Source organism: Macaca fascicularis, chromosome 13 (assembly GCF_037993035.2).
Source record: "Macaca fascicularis isolate 582-1 chromosome 13, T2T-MFA8v1.1".
NCBI classification, from domain to species: Eukaryota; Metazoa; Chordata; class Mammalia; order Primates; family Cercopithecidae; genus Macaca; species Macaca fascicularis.
The window spans coordinates 3024909-3039421 of NC_088387.1; the positions used below are offsets into that span (position 1 = coordinate 3024909).

General features: G+C 53.6%; 1 protein-coding gene across 42 annotated transcripts in view; it reads left to right on the forward strand.

The window, feature by feature from the left end:
- The window catches only part of INPP4A (inositol polyphosphate-4-phosphatase type I A), a 165024-nt gene that overhangs the window by 128284 nt on the left and 22227 nt on the right, over window positions 1-14513 (forward strand). For 21 of the 42 annotated variants that reach the window (XM_045368772.3, XM_074011031.1, XM_074011035.1 and 18 more), the window contains 3 exons: window positions 471-568; window positions 4730-4842; window positions 8907-9061. In XM_045368772.3, coding sequence (XP_045224707.2) covers window positions 471-568; window positions 4730-4842; window positions 8907-9061 — 366 coding nt within the window. Of the gene's footprint in view, window positions 1-470; window positions 569-4729; window positions 4843-8906; window positions 9062-9650; window positions 9893-13497; window positions 14130-14513 lie in introns of those variants that run through there. The other 21 variants (XM_045368760.3, XM_045368764.3, XM_045368769.3 and 18 more) reach the window with 2 other exon arrangements.

Genomic DNA, 14513 nt, shown 5'->3' on the forward strand with positions numbered 1-14513 from the left:
CCTTGCAGCACACGGAGTGTAATCGGGGTGAACCTGCATGATGAGGAAAGGGCAAGGGCTTCATGGTCAGTCCTGGAGGAGCTGGCAGTCAGGCATGTGCATTCTGCACACACAGAGTGACTTCAGATTGGAGTACAGGGCTGCAGCCTCACCTCCCAGCCGTACCTCACTGCCGTCCCCCCTCCTAAGTGCCTCAGGTGTGCTGCACAGGGCCTGTACCAGATCATGTTCTGATCATCTCTCGGCACGCCTGTAACAGTGATACATGATTCCTGCCAATGCAATGCATTTAAACTGATCAGCAACACTGAAGAGATGCCTTTCTGCTCGGAAGAAGGAAAGTGGCTTAGAATTTAGATATGCATAGGAACTGTTTGAGAGAATCAGCATAGTTAGTTTCCATGCAGTTGTGTTCGTGTTGGAAGAAAGTGACATTACCCAACTAATGGCATCCCCTATAATCTCCCAAGGTTTGGTGATACGTCTTTACAAGAAGTCATCAACGTGGAGAGTTTGGTGCGGTTAAATTCCTACTTTGAGCAGTTTAAGGAAGTTTTGCCTGAGGATTGTAAGTATTTCTTCAGTCACGGTAGGTTTCACTTACTCGTCTTTTTATCAGTTTAGATGTCTGAGCTCTGGCTTGCCCTGCCTCTATTAGTTCATGTTCCTTCTCTCCCTAAACACACACATGCAGAGAGAGAGAGAGAGAGAGAAAGAGAGAGAGAGAGAGAGAGAGAGAGAAGCTTCCCTTGGCCGCGGCCCTCATCCATCTCTTTGCTGTTGATTCTCTACTAGCCTGTGAGACATGGCTCCTTCCCACGCTGTCGTAGTCACTGACACTCGATGCGTTTGGTGGCACGCATTGTGTACCTGCTGGTAGGGCTTGGGGGAATCCCAGAGGCAGGACCCACCCTCGGCCAGGTGAGCGGCCCACACACCTCCCTTTGTGGTGCTTAGAGAGGAAGATGCAGGGCCAACATTGCTGGGTGTTTGGGAGCAAGATGGCCCCATCTCAGCGTCTCCTGGAGGCCGTGGAGATGCTGACAGTCATCTCTCTGCGTGTCCTCCAGTGAAGATGCTGCAGCTAGGGCTCTGCGGCCACAGAACTCAGGGAGGAACCGAGGGCTGCACAGCACTGCCTACGAGTAGAATTCCCTCTTGAATTCAACCCAGTGAATATTCCCTGCAGACCTGCTGAGTGTAAAGTGCTAGAGGATCCGATGGCAAATGAGGGGTGGACCCTGCCTTGGAAGGAGAGCTGGTCCCAGAGTGCCGGCCCCTCTCTGCAGGCACTGCTACAGTCACTAGGGGGCGCCACACAGCAGACGGTGTCATCCCCACTGCCTTACACGAATGTCCTCTGCTGGGGGTTTCCAAAGAGGGAACCCACGTCGGCTGGGCTTTAAATTGGGCAGGCTTCATCTGCAGCCTTTTGGACGGTATGGTAGACCTTAGAGTTTAGAGATAGTCAAACGGTACTGCTGGTGAACCTTCACAGGTCACGGGTGCGCCAGGCACTGGGCTGGGCTCTACATACATTTACTCGCCGAATCCATAGCAGCCCATGGGTCGGTAATAGGATCCATGTCCAGATGAAGAAAGGGGCGCCTGGCTCTGAAGCCCGTGTGCTTGGATTGTGGCCGAAGCCGTCCTGCTAGGAGACACTGACACAGAACACTCGGGGCCAGGCCAGGAAGTTGTGGCTGCAGCAGGGAAGCAGTGGGAAAAAAGCTGCCTCTTCACAGATTCATCTAGCAAGAGCGTGTGGCGGGGCCGGAAGAGGGGAGGCAAGCCGCTGATGGCCAGCATGAGGCTGTGAACTTCAGATGACACTTCAGATGAGATGTTGCTTCGCTCTGACCACAGCCGGGTAGTGACAGTGAGCGTGGAGAGAGGGATGAGGTATTAGGAGGGTCTGGGCTGAGGATGCGCTCCTAAGCGGCCACGTGCAGCTGGCGCTGGGGAGGTGAGGGCTGTGCCTGCCGGGAGAGCTGACAGACCTGGCGCTGGGCAAGGACGCTGGAGTTGGCGGCAACAGCAGGGGCTGCCCCGCCGATGAGAGAGGCACAGGGCTATAGGGGAGAGCGAGCGCAGCACTGGCCCAGCTGAGCTGATGACATGGGCAAGTGACCTGTGGGGAGTGCAGATGTGGAGCCACAGAGCGGAGCCCTTTCGTGGTTGAGGCCACTGAGTGGCAAGACGAGAAGGGGCTGGAACAGCATCTGGAGGGGCCCCCGCCCCCAGGGGGACAGCAGGGAAGAAGGGACTCAACAGAAGGCCAGAGGGAGCATCACAGGCTAGCAGGAAGAAGATAGGAGCCAGGAGGGTGTGGGGCGCTGCTGGACTCCGGATGTGTGGACAAGGAGCTGCCGGTGATCTCTCCCAGACAGTCTCACTGTGGCGAGGGCTGGGCCAGGGATCAAGGGGTGACAAAATGGTGCTGCCTTGGAAGGGCCCACTTTGTCCCGAAGACTGTCAGCGACTTGAGGGATGGGGCTGTGGGCAGGTGGGACACACCCTGGAGCTGCAGGGGCCATGGGAGTGCTCAGAGGCCTGAGGAAGGAGAACACACAGGGCTGGAAGATGCAAGAGGACTGCAGAGTCCCAGGCGAGGCCCTGGAGCGGGCAGGCGGAGGGTGCCCTTGCAGGGAGGGAAGGAGGGAGGAGAGAAGGTAGGGACACGAATGGAGGAAGTTTGCTCAGGCTGGGCGGCCTCAGTCTCCCCAGTAAAACAGGTGTTCTTGTCCCACTCAACATGAGAGAGGTGAGCACAGAACTGGGGCCTTGAGGGGAGTGAAGGTGACTGGCACAGATGCCATTGGAGCCAGAGAGCCTGGAAAAGTACAGATGCCCGGGCCCCACCCCAGAGTGTGGTAAGTGGGCAGGGCCTGGGCATTAGGGTTTCAGAAACTCCCCAGGTGGTCCCTGTGTGCCACAGCCAGGGTGGTAAATATAACATGAAGTCGAGGTCCTGCAAGGATTTGGCAGCTGCAGGCCATCAGTGCCGTGGGCGTGGGAGCTGTTAGAAGGCGTCCTCATGCTCTTTAGCAGGGGTTGGAGTTCAGACAGCGGACTTATCACACACTCGCCACAAGCCTGGCCCCCTGCTACCCACTTTATGTGGATTCTCTAGTCTGATCCCCACAGCAGCCCTGGGAAATGGGCACCGGTTTCACACCCACTTGGCAGATGAGGAAACTGAGGCATGGAGAGCGAGTCTCCCCAGGAGCTGGGCCAAGCCCAGGCAGCGTCTTCTGACTGCTGTAGGGGAGAGGATGGGCCCACCCGCAGGGCCAGCCAGGGAGCCACGAAGGTGAGCAGGGAGGGAGCAGGGAGGGAGCAGGGGCGCGCTGAGGCCGGGAGGAGCGGGAGTGCTGAGCGGCTGCAGGAAGTAGGAAGCGGGAATTTGTTCCTAGCGCCCAGTCCCCAGGGCTCGGGGAGCCGTTACCATAGGCAGTGAAGGCCCAGGGTGAGCGAGGCCTCTGGAAGCCGAGCAGCCAGGCTGGACCACGCAGGCAGGAACGAGCCGACTGGACCGTGACCCAGGAAGCTGGGGCAGATGCGGCCCAGGTACCCCTCCCCGCAGGAGGATGGCTGGTCTCTGAGGCTGAGGAGATGGAGCCCACCAGTTGAATATCCCCAAACTTTGCGTGGTTCCTCAGTGGACAGGTATTCATTAAAGTAGGGGCTGCAGGGGCAGCCAGCGAGAAGCCAGAGTGCATCCTGGGAGGTGAGATGGTCTACGCCGGGGGCATATATCCTGACCCGGCTAAGCTCCCCTCCTCTGGGCTCCCACAGCTTCCATCTCAGCTGATGCCAGCTTTCCATCTCTGTCTCTGGCCTGTCCCCTGACCGGTGTGGTGCGGAGCACTCAGCAGCAACGTGAAGTAATTAGCACAGAACCTGTGTACACCAGGGCAAGGCTGTGTGGTGGAAACCAGGTGTGCAGTTAGATCCCAGATGCTACCATGTACTTGGTTTGGCTTTGGGCATTCCGGCGCTGTGTCTGTTTTCTTTAGCCATGACCTTGAGGCTCTTCTCTTTGTCTTTAATAATCCCAGTGTTTGAAAATTCCAGAGTACCTTTCGGGAGTGGTTGATGTTTCCCTCAGTTTTGTCTGGGGCTTCTTGGTAAGGTGACCTGATGGATCTTCAGGCCCAAGGGGTCCTGGAAGGACCTGGAGATTGCCAGAGTGGAGGAGGAGCTGTTAGGATGTGGCAGCAGGGGCCTCCCTGGGTCCTGCAGAGGTGTGTTCTCCTGGTAGGGGCCAAGGGACCCCTGGCAAGGGCTACGCTTTCCTGATCCCTCCTCAGGTTTCCAGGCCTGCTCAGTGGCCCAGACCCACTGCCCCAGTTTCTTCCACCCTGGGGAAGGTTTGAAGACCAGCTGGATCCCCCCTCCGACTCCCTGCTAACTCCCTCGTCTGGGAGGGGTGCAGGAGGCATGGGTAGTTACAAGGAGTCCTGTAGGTGGTTCGGTGGCCATTCCCAGCCCCTCAGAAGAACTGAAGGGAGGTGAAGGAAATGTCCTTTGAAGGTGGCAGTAAAAGAAATTAAGTGCTCACCACACCAGCAGCCATGTCCTATCCCCAAACACCTCCATCCCTTCTTCAACTGGGACCTCATCGTTTTACCACTGTGTGCCACGGCAGCTCACTTGGGTGGGCTCCCTCTGCCAGGGGTGTTCCTGGGTGCGGCACCCACTCCCACGGACTCCTTTTCTCTTCCAGGCCTGCCTCGGTCTCGCAGTCAGACGTGCCTGCCAGAGCTGCTGCGGTTCCTGGGTCAGAATGTGCACGCCCGGAAGAATAAGAACGTGGACATTCTCTGGCAAGCCGCTGAGGTACTGGTTATAGAGAAGAAAAGGAGGCTATCGCGGTGCCCGTTACCGAACGTCATGACAGAAACGTTACAAAGCAGAATCTCCGAGGAGAGCAGAGCTCTCCACACGGGGAGAAGAGGGAGTCACTGAGAACGTTCAGTTCACGGGTCCGTTCCTTTGGGGCTGCCTGAATTCTGATAAACCTGACACAGCCCATCTCTTGGGCATTTACTAGCCAGGCTGATGACAATTGTCACCCTCAGAAGCCTGGCGATCGATACCAGCTGAAACCACTGTCTTACTGCATCATTTAATAGGGTCAGAAGGAGGCCATGTGACCTTTCAGGTCTCTTTAAACCATCTTTATCGTCCATTGTGCTTCTGAGCTCCTCATTTTCCCAAGCACTTACCCTGCTCGTAGTTTTTTCTAAGTTTGTTTGTGGAATTCCAAGCCACTGCTCTGAGCCTGGGTATCAGAGCAATTTCGTAGCTGGTCATTCATTCACCCTCCATGAGGGGTGAGGTTAATTCTTCTCCACAGCAGCATAACGTGCCCAGCACTGGGACCCGGGCACACGTGGCCTCCAGTGGCATTGCCGCTCCCTGCCTGGGCCTGAGGAAAGGGAGGGTGAGCCCAGGAGGGAGGTGGCACTGCACTGCCCACCACACCTCAGCCACCACACCTTGTCACAGAGCTCGAGCAGCAGGGGGTCCCGCCCTCCACGGCTTCCCCGAGCAGCTCACTCTGAAGTGTGCCGCTCCGTCTTGTCAGGAAGGGGCTTCTCTCAGCCCCGGGTCTCTTCCACAGCAGCAGACGGTCTCAGCTGCTCACGGTGCGTGGCCGCCGCTTCAGGTTGGTTATTAGTCCTGTGTTCAAACCGGGCTTCATGAAGCCGCACTTTGTGAACGTGCTGTACATTCTGGGTTTGTTAACAGTCGTGGCTGCTGATACCATTCCGTTGAATTCAGCTTTAAAGAGTGAACATTCCCCTCCATCTGCTGAGTGCCTCAACTGGTCAGCCTTTATCCTTGTGGGAAGCAGGGGGTGGGTCAGTCTGCAGATCTCCCCTCTCTGGGCCAGGCTGCCCTCTAAATCTTTTCCTTCTAACAGAACACATTTGGAAGCACAAAGTGACAGGAAGTTCGGCAGGTTTCTCAGGCCTCATTTTTCAGGTATCCTCTTGGTTTTGGGGCCTCATCTGGCATTGCTTGCTCAGGACAGGCCCAGCAAGTGAGGTGTAGGGCAGGGAACACACTGGCTGCGGGGGTCTCTGCAGCAGGGCAGAGGGGGCTCCCTACTGTGTTTTTTCTGGGGGGTTGCTAAACCCCCCTGGCCAGGCTGTGACAGCCTCTTACCTAAGCACCTTAAGAGATTTTGTGTGAAGAGCAAGCCTTTCCCACAGGACACGAAGAATACAGAGGGTGGCCGGGCTCGGTGGCTCACGCCTGTAATCCCAGCACTTTGGGAGGCCGAGGCCGATGAGTTACCTGAGGTCAGGGGTTCGAGACCAGCCCGGCCAACATAGTGAAACCCCATCTGTACTAAAAATACAAAAATTAGCCAGGCGTGGTGACGCATGCCTATAATCCCAGCTACTCGGGAGGCTGAGGCAGGAGAATTGCTTGAACCTGGCAGGCGGAGGTTGTAGTGAGCCGAGATCACGCTACTGCACTCCAGCCTGGGTGACAGAGTGAGATTACATCTCAAAAAAAAAAAAAAAAAACAAGAATGCAGAGGGTGACACAGCTAGGTGTCTGAACAGTGGTGGGGGACTGGGGGACGTGCACTCACTGATTCGTTCTCCTTAGAATACACACACAGGCAGCTTTACAGACAAGCGGTGCAGAGACCTTGTGCATGCCTTGTTTGGGAACTGTGGTCCTACCTGTCTATTGCCATGTAATAGAAAAATCATTAAGTATAGGGACAACTGACCATCCCCTGTCACCAGAACAGAAAAGCAGTGCATCAAGTCCTGTATTTCTTGTTCCTGTAGAGGCCTCAGGGTGTACAAGCATGAGTGTAGAGGTGGCAGGCTCTCAGAGACCCCCAGTTGCATGTGTTCTCACGTTGTCCACCGAACCCCAGGCATCCCCTGGGGATAAGGGGTTGTGGAGCAGCAGTGCCAGCCACTCAGGTACTGAGTCCTCCCATCCTCAGTCTGACCAGAGCTGCTCTCTTTTTCAGGCTCTTATTTCTTTTCGTTTGTGTGTATGAACAAAGGGTCCCTGGCTAAATAGCTGGAATCCCTTTAGTCAGGTCTCAGCCCGTATCTCATGGATGGGGAGACCCAGCAGGGCACCAGAAGTGGCTGATGGCCATCTGGGATGGGAGCCTGGCACTGCAGTGCCCTCTCGGGCAAGGATGCATCACGGCCACCCCTGCCTGCCTTCCAGAACCTTACGTTAGCTCTGGATACAGCATCCATGAATTTAAAGCTTTTTGAAACCTGTAGTGCCAGCTTCCATCATGTGTTTGGGTCCTGAACTCTACAGCCTATAGGATTTAGTGCACACACCAGGCTCACTCTTGCTTTGTCAGTTACAACTTCACAAATGTGATTAATTTACTCTTCATTAGCTTAAGGTCTGCTTATCTGCTTAGAGCCTGTTAGTTTTTCTTTTTTCTTTCCTTCTTTTTGTCGGTCTGTTCTCAGAAGAAGCCTGTCCTCCTTCTGATTGTCTTGCCTGAACACTGAGTCTATTCTGTTTTGCCTTTCCCTAGACAAGGCTCTTAGCACTGTGCCACGTGTGCCATGTTCGTGTCTAGCGATGATCCTGGCAGTGACTGGCATGCTCTCTGGCTTTGCTGGCCTGCCAGGCAGGTGTTGTGCCATCTTCAGGAGTTGACGAGACACTGATATTTTTCTGGCGTACAACAGATACCTGGAGCCCGCCATCACATCACTTGGATGATGTTTCATTAGATACCAGCCTTGGCGTCATAGTGCAGTGTCTGATAGGGTGCATGGCCCTTTACCTGAAGCCCCTGTGGCCAGATGTTTTGGAACGCACAGGTTTTCAGATTGTGGAAAGTCCTGTGGTGCACAATTGGTGTTTGTTTATGTAAGTAACATGGTGCACATCGCATGTGTGTACCATGGTATACATACAGGATTTAACATCCCCGAGGGAGCCTGAGACAGCACTCTGCAATCATATTATTGCCACACTGAAAAGTATGAATATTTACATAACATTGGATAAGTAAAGATTGTAAGTGGTCTTGTATCAGCTCAGGTCTGGTTGTGCTGCCAAATGAGATTGCCACAGATATACAAGAAAAAAATCACCTTGTTTCAGAGCTTGCTGGATTTGGTGACTGTGTGCCTAGGATTGTATCTAGTGGTGCAGGGAAAATGCCCTGAAATCTCCCCGTGGGGAGAGGAGGTGCACTCAAGTGGCCTTTTCCCAGTCCGGAGGCTGCCCTGCCCCCTACTCTGTGAGCCATTCTGTTGTGAGGAGGGAAGTGTGCTGGCATTAACTCCGCGACCGGGAAAGGATGGCGGGAGGAGGCCTGTGGGGCTGGTGATCAGGAGGTGGCCAAAGGGCAGTGCAACTTCTCAGCTGCTCCCGTCTGTGCAGGTGAGAGAGGAGAGTCGAGAGAGTAGGTCTGTTCCTTACCTTCCAGGGAGATCTGGAGACCTGGCCCGGGACTATGGGCATCCTGAGAGTGGCTCTGGCTTCCCCAGTGGGTCATCTTTGCCGCTCTCTTTCCCTGAGGGATCAGCAGTGAAGGGCTGAGCGTGACAAGAGGGCCCAGGCATGGTTTGGAAGGGGACAGCACACTGCAAAAGAGTGTCCTGTGGGAGAAGACAGGCCACATGAGGGATGGCAGGGATGACGGCAGGCCCGCAGGCAGCATGCTCCCCAAAGGGCTGGTGTCTGTAAGTGACTTGGTTTCTGTTACCAGCTCTGGCAGGGCATGGAGTTGGGGAACAGAATGGGAGCATCTGGCCAGGCCTGGGTGCTGAGTTTCTGTCCCTGCCCTTGCTGGGCTGCTTGGGAGCCTCTCTTGGGTGTGAAAGGTGCTGCCTTTCTGCGGAGCCTCGCCTCCTAAGCACGGCCCATGTTTCTGTTGGCAGATCTGCCGTCGCCTCAATGGGGTCCGGTTCACCAGCTGCAAGAGCGCGAAGGACCGTACAGCCATGTCGGTGACGCTGGAGCAGTGCCTGATCCTGCAGCACGAGCATGGCATGGCCCCGCAGGTCTTCACCCAGGCCCTGGAGTGCATGCGCAGGTGAGTGCTGCAGCCAGGCCGTGCGCCCCGCCTGCCCCGGCCCGTGTAAACTGCAGATGAGCTGGTGCCCTGCTCCTGCCCGCGGGGCCTACCCTGCATGAGCCCCTTGACTCCAGCCGTCACACTTGAGTTTGACAAACCAGTCAAACTATTGGCACAATCAAATTCAGACAGGGTGCTCTTGTAAGGAAAGGTGAGGGGAAAGAGCTAGCAGGACTTTCTGAGCAGGACTGCCCGGAAAACCGGTAGACTGGTGGGCCAGCCAGGGGTCAGGCAGCTAAACGGGAAGCTGGGATGCAGCCGTGACGTGCAGTGCCCTGCTGGCCACCTGCCTGGCCGTGGGTGTGACTTCAGGCCAGTGCTTTCTCAGCAGGCATCTGCTGTTGTCGTCGTGTACATATTGATATCCGCACATTTCCAAACTCGAGCGAAGCAACGCGTCTGCAGGTTGCACCGGTCTGCTCCGCTGCTTCTCTAGCAGTCGACACAGTTGGCTCTCACGAGCCAAGTGTCACATGAGTGTTTTATCATGAGAGCTGTCCGTGTGCCCTGGCGACCTCACCCTAATGATGTTCTGATTCTGAGGCAGCAGGCGTGTTTGCAGAATGAAACCCGGAACTAAAAGTGTCTCCTGTTGATCGATGCCTTGTTTCAAGCACTGCTGGGCAGCCCCCTACCTCACATACCAAAAGAAAGGATAAGAAACCTGGTTTCCCGTCTCCTTCGATGTAGTCACCAATGCTGTTAAAGTCTCGTTTCCAACGGTCACTTCTACTAAATGTTCTGTATCATTTGTCCTCTCACCAAATTATTTAAAGTGTTCAATTCTCTTATCCTTTCTGTATGTTTCTGCCATTTGACCTTCTCACAACAATGCACAAAAGCAGCGCGCGAGTCCCTGCCTCTTGATAAGCGCATTTTGTAGAAATGGAATCGTTTTGTCCTGTGTTGTCTTTCCAAGTTCATCCCAACCTCTCTGTGAAAGCTCGCCATCCCTCTGCCCAGGCTCAGGGAAGCAGTGGAGACTCAAAGACCCCTGCTCCGGGGCACCTTTTTAAAATTTTAATTCCCTGGTCTGCTCCCCAGGAGCCTCGGTGCCCTTCAGGCCTGATGTCCAGTGTGACCCTGGTGCTGAGGGACGGCAGCTGCGCCTGTGCCCATTAGCTGCACGGGGGTGGGAGGGGACGCTCTGGTGAGCTGCAGACCTCCGCCAGTAAAGAAAGGAGAACGAAGCGGACAGGCATCCCTGCGGTGGTGGCAGCAAGGAGCAGGATCAGGGCGAGTCAGGAGCCGGCGCCCCAAGTTAGGCACACAGTCCACGCGGAGACCTCTACTCAGTTCTTGGGCTCTCAAACAAGTTCAACAAAAACCATTCATTCTGACCACCTCTGAACAGAGACCCCAGGAGACCAGTGACAAAGTGGCCCCAGGGAGAGCCACAGTGCGATGGCTGGCCTGCCACTGAGCCCAGACCCGCAAGGGCCCTGTCTGCCTTCCCCAGCCCACTTGGGTTGTGTGCTCAGGACAGCTGCTACAGTTACAACTGTTAGGATGCACAGTGCACAAAGCACTTTTTATAACTTTTAATCACATAAGGAATTGAAAATCCTTGTAGGAAAATTAGAAAATACAGATAAACACCCACACTAGTTCTTCAGAACCCTCCCCACAAAGAATCCCCCGGTTTCGTACTGTGAACAGGTAGCGCTGCTGACATTTGGATAGATTCTGAGATAAGAGACGTGTGTGCCTGCATCTGGGTGTGAGGACGTACACGGGGGCTAACCAGTCCCTGCATTACACCAAGCAGAAACACCCACATGCACAAACAAGTGTAATTATATTTGCAATTAACAGTCTTGTGAGCATTTTTTAGGTTAATAAATGTAGACCTTCTCTCTCACTTTTTTTTTTTTTTTTTGAGGTGGAATCTTGCTTTGTCACCCAGGCTGGAGTGCAGCGATGCAATCTTGGCTCACTGCATCCTCTGCCTCCAGATTTTAAGCAACTCTCCTGCCTCAGCCTCCTGAGTAGCTGGGATTACAGGCACCAGCCACCACACCTGGCTAATTTTTTGTATTTTTAGTAGAGATGGGGTTTCGCCATGTTGGCCAGGCTGTTCTCAAATTCCTGACCTCAGGTGATCCATCCACCTCGGCCTCCCATAGTGCTGGGATTACAGTTGTGAGCCAGCACACCCAGCCACTTTCCACACACTATAATTTATCCAATTTGCTGTCGTTTAATATTTAAAAGCTGTATATGGTTTTCCAGCATTTTAATCAAAGGCACAGTGAATATCATTATACATTCTCCTAGCCACATTGCCTTAGGTTAAAAAGTATACATGTTTGTAAGGCTTTTGCATAATTTTAGTACAGATCATCAAATGGTCCCCACAGTAGCCGCTCTCGTGCCCGGTGTCCCAGAGTGCACAGGACACTACCCGTGCCGGGCGCTATCTGTCCTGTCACTCTCGTGAGGCTTCTGAAGCTGTAAGGGCTGTTGTTTCTCCGCGTTAGCGGTAAGGGCCCTGGGGCCTGGCAAAGGGAAGGAAGGCCCTTCCTCCTGGGGAACAGGCAGCATTCCCTCTACCTCGCCCTCTTCCTCTCTCAACACCCCCCTGCCTCCAATCATGGATGTCTTCTTAACTTGCTTATTTATTGGTTTTCTGAAATCTCTACAGTGAACATGTATTACTCTTAATAGTTTTTTAAGAAGTTATAAAAACAAAACAAAGCTGCATCTTACTTTACCTGTGCCTGCCCCGGAATTCTCACACCAGCCCTGGGGACACGGCTCGCTGCCACCTTGAGCCGACCCTTGCAGGTCTGAGGCTCTTGTCACAAGCATTGGTTTTAAGGGGACTTCTGTCTTTGGTACAATCCCATGAGGGGAAGACATGTACCTGTTCAGACGGCTGCAAGCCGAGGTGGCTGGGTCACAAGCTAGCAGCTCTGGCCGCTGGGGTGCCGAGGACCTGCAGTTTAGCGGAGAGCCCCAGAAGGCAGCATAAACTTCCACCCTGCCCGTGGGTGGACGGGGACGTTTTGGTTCATGGCTTTCTGGCTTGCATCTTATCAGACGGAAGAGTAGAGCATGCAGGTGGGGTGGAGGCGGTGGGGGCCAAGGTGGCACCCAGGCTTTTCTCCTGGAGGCCCAGGGTGACTGGTGGCCAGGGCTGTGCTGTCAATGTTCAGCCACCAGCCCTGTCCCCAAGAGCCCTGATCTGTCATGTTGGCCATTTCTGTGGCATAAATGCTTCTGCCAGGGCCCGTTTCAGGCTCCCAATGTGGCACCACTGAACATGGAGTTGGGAAGAGAGTCACACATTTGGCCACTGGGGCGCCCCTGCCCCCAGTCCTGGGGCTGACGCCCTCGAAGTAGGCCTTCCTGAGGGTAGCCACAGGGCCCCCCACCAGCCTGTCCTGGCAGGGAGTGTGGCAGCGGGCCAGTGCTCCGCGGCTTGGGAATCGCGCCCTCGCAGAACGGCACATTCCAGCAGGGCCACGGGGCCTTTGGGCTCCTCTGGGAGAGCTGGGGAGGGCCCTGTGTGAAGAGGAACCCTGGGCCTCCTGCCGCCCCATCTCCCAGTGGAGCCTTCACAAGCTGCCTGCTGTGTCCTCAGGCCTCTGATTCTGTGTCACTGCTGCCACTTGGCAGACATAAATGTGCTCCCAGAGTCGTGTGGTGCTAGGTACCATCTCACCTCAGTGCAGTTCTTCTGTAGCACCAAAAGGGGAGAGAAGCCCCAAATTTCCAGTGTGGTATTGGCTGGATTCCACCCTTGGGGATGCTTGTAGAACCCTAACTTGCAAAGATGGAAACAGCAGTTCGCTCGTGCCTGCACGGCTGAGCCTGGAACCCGAGGCGGGGCTGGCGGGGGCTCTGCGCTTGGTTGGTTGGTACCTGAGGTAAATGGTTTTCGTTTGCGTGGTTGATCAAGAGGCAGCTTTGGCCAAATCCTTTGTACCACCCCCTGCTCAGGCATCTGTGAGAAGGTCAAACCCCCAATGGTTCTTCATGTTCAGCTTGCTTCTCAGAAGTCCCTGTGTGTGCAGCATGTGGGAGCATGGCCGGGCGGCATGGAGTTGGGCTTGGCCAGCCGAGAGAGTGAACATGGAAAACCATTCGTTCAACCTACATGTGTTTATTTTCAGTAGATTGCAGTATTTTTTCTTATTTTCACTTCTCTTTCTCTCCTTTTTTTTTTCCTGTAACTGTGCTGGTTTTGTTTTGGTCTTCCTCTCATACCCGTTTCTGCATTCCATCTTTTCTTTCTCTTGTGACTTCATTTCATTTTTGTTTAACCTTATCTTTTGGTTCTCTTCTTTATCCCATCCTTTTTGATAAAACCCATCGCATGTGTCTTCTTTCTTTCTTTATTTTCTTTCCTTTTTCGTTTTTCTTTCTCCCAAACTTTTTCCTTTTCACAGCATTGGAACACGGGAGGTAGTCACCCAGAAGAACTTGAGCGGCCTGGTGCCCATCCGAGACTTAAGGCTAGACCCCAGCCTCCTCTGTTCCATTCCTTTATTGGCTCTGAGCCCCAATTTACTGATTGTGTGGCTCTTTCTGAGCATAGCATACCTGGTGACCAAATTGCGTTGCAAATGAGTATCATTCTGAAAAATTAATAAGTCACAAGAAAAACAAAAGTGCCAGAACATGTCCAGCCACCGTGTACCTAACTGGACAGAAGGAATGTGTCAAAGCGTGGTCTGCCAAGAAATATTTCATGCCTTACATTTTGACGTTTTGTTCTTCTGAACTGTAAATATCTGCCAAATTATTTCACCAAGAAGACTTGTTTGTTTAGCTCCTGTAGCATCTTCAGTGCTTGTAACATGTTCTTACGGTACCCTGTCACTGCACTGTTTAGCTGGCCTGGAATTCCTTGTACCACGTCTCTACCTTCTGATGTACAACTATCTGTCACCTGTACCTCTCATGTGCCCTGCTTCCAAGAGAAACTAGTTCTGTTTGAAGAGAATTTGTATATTTGATACTATTCTTTAAGTGGACTGCTAACCCTTCCTTTCCTTTCAGTGACAAACAAAAAGAAAAAGACAGATGCTTTATAACCGGCCCATCTAGAAAAACCTATCTAATAGGACATGTACTTCCTGCTTTCAATTCAAAGCGTAGTCCCTGAATTACAGTCGCAAACAGTTTGCAGAGTCCTACCATTTCCTTGCTTATGTTTATTATTTCCAATTAAGGATGACACAAAGCTGTGAATACAGTAGTACACTGTAGCAAGAGCCAGGCACAGTCAGACACAGAAAGATCACCTACTGCATACGCCAGACACAGAAAGAGCACCTACTGCATACGCCAGACACAGAAAGATCAGCCACTGCATACGCCAGACACAGAAAGAGCACCTACTGCATACGCCACAGAAAGATCACCTACTGCATATGCCAGACACAGAAAGAGCACCCACTAC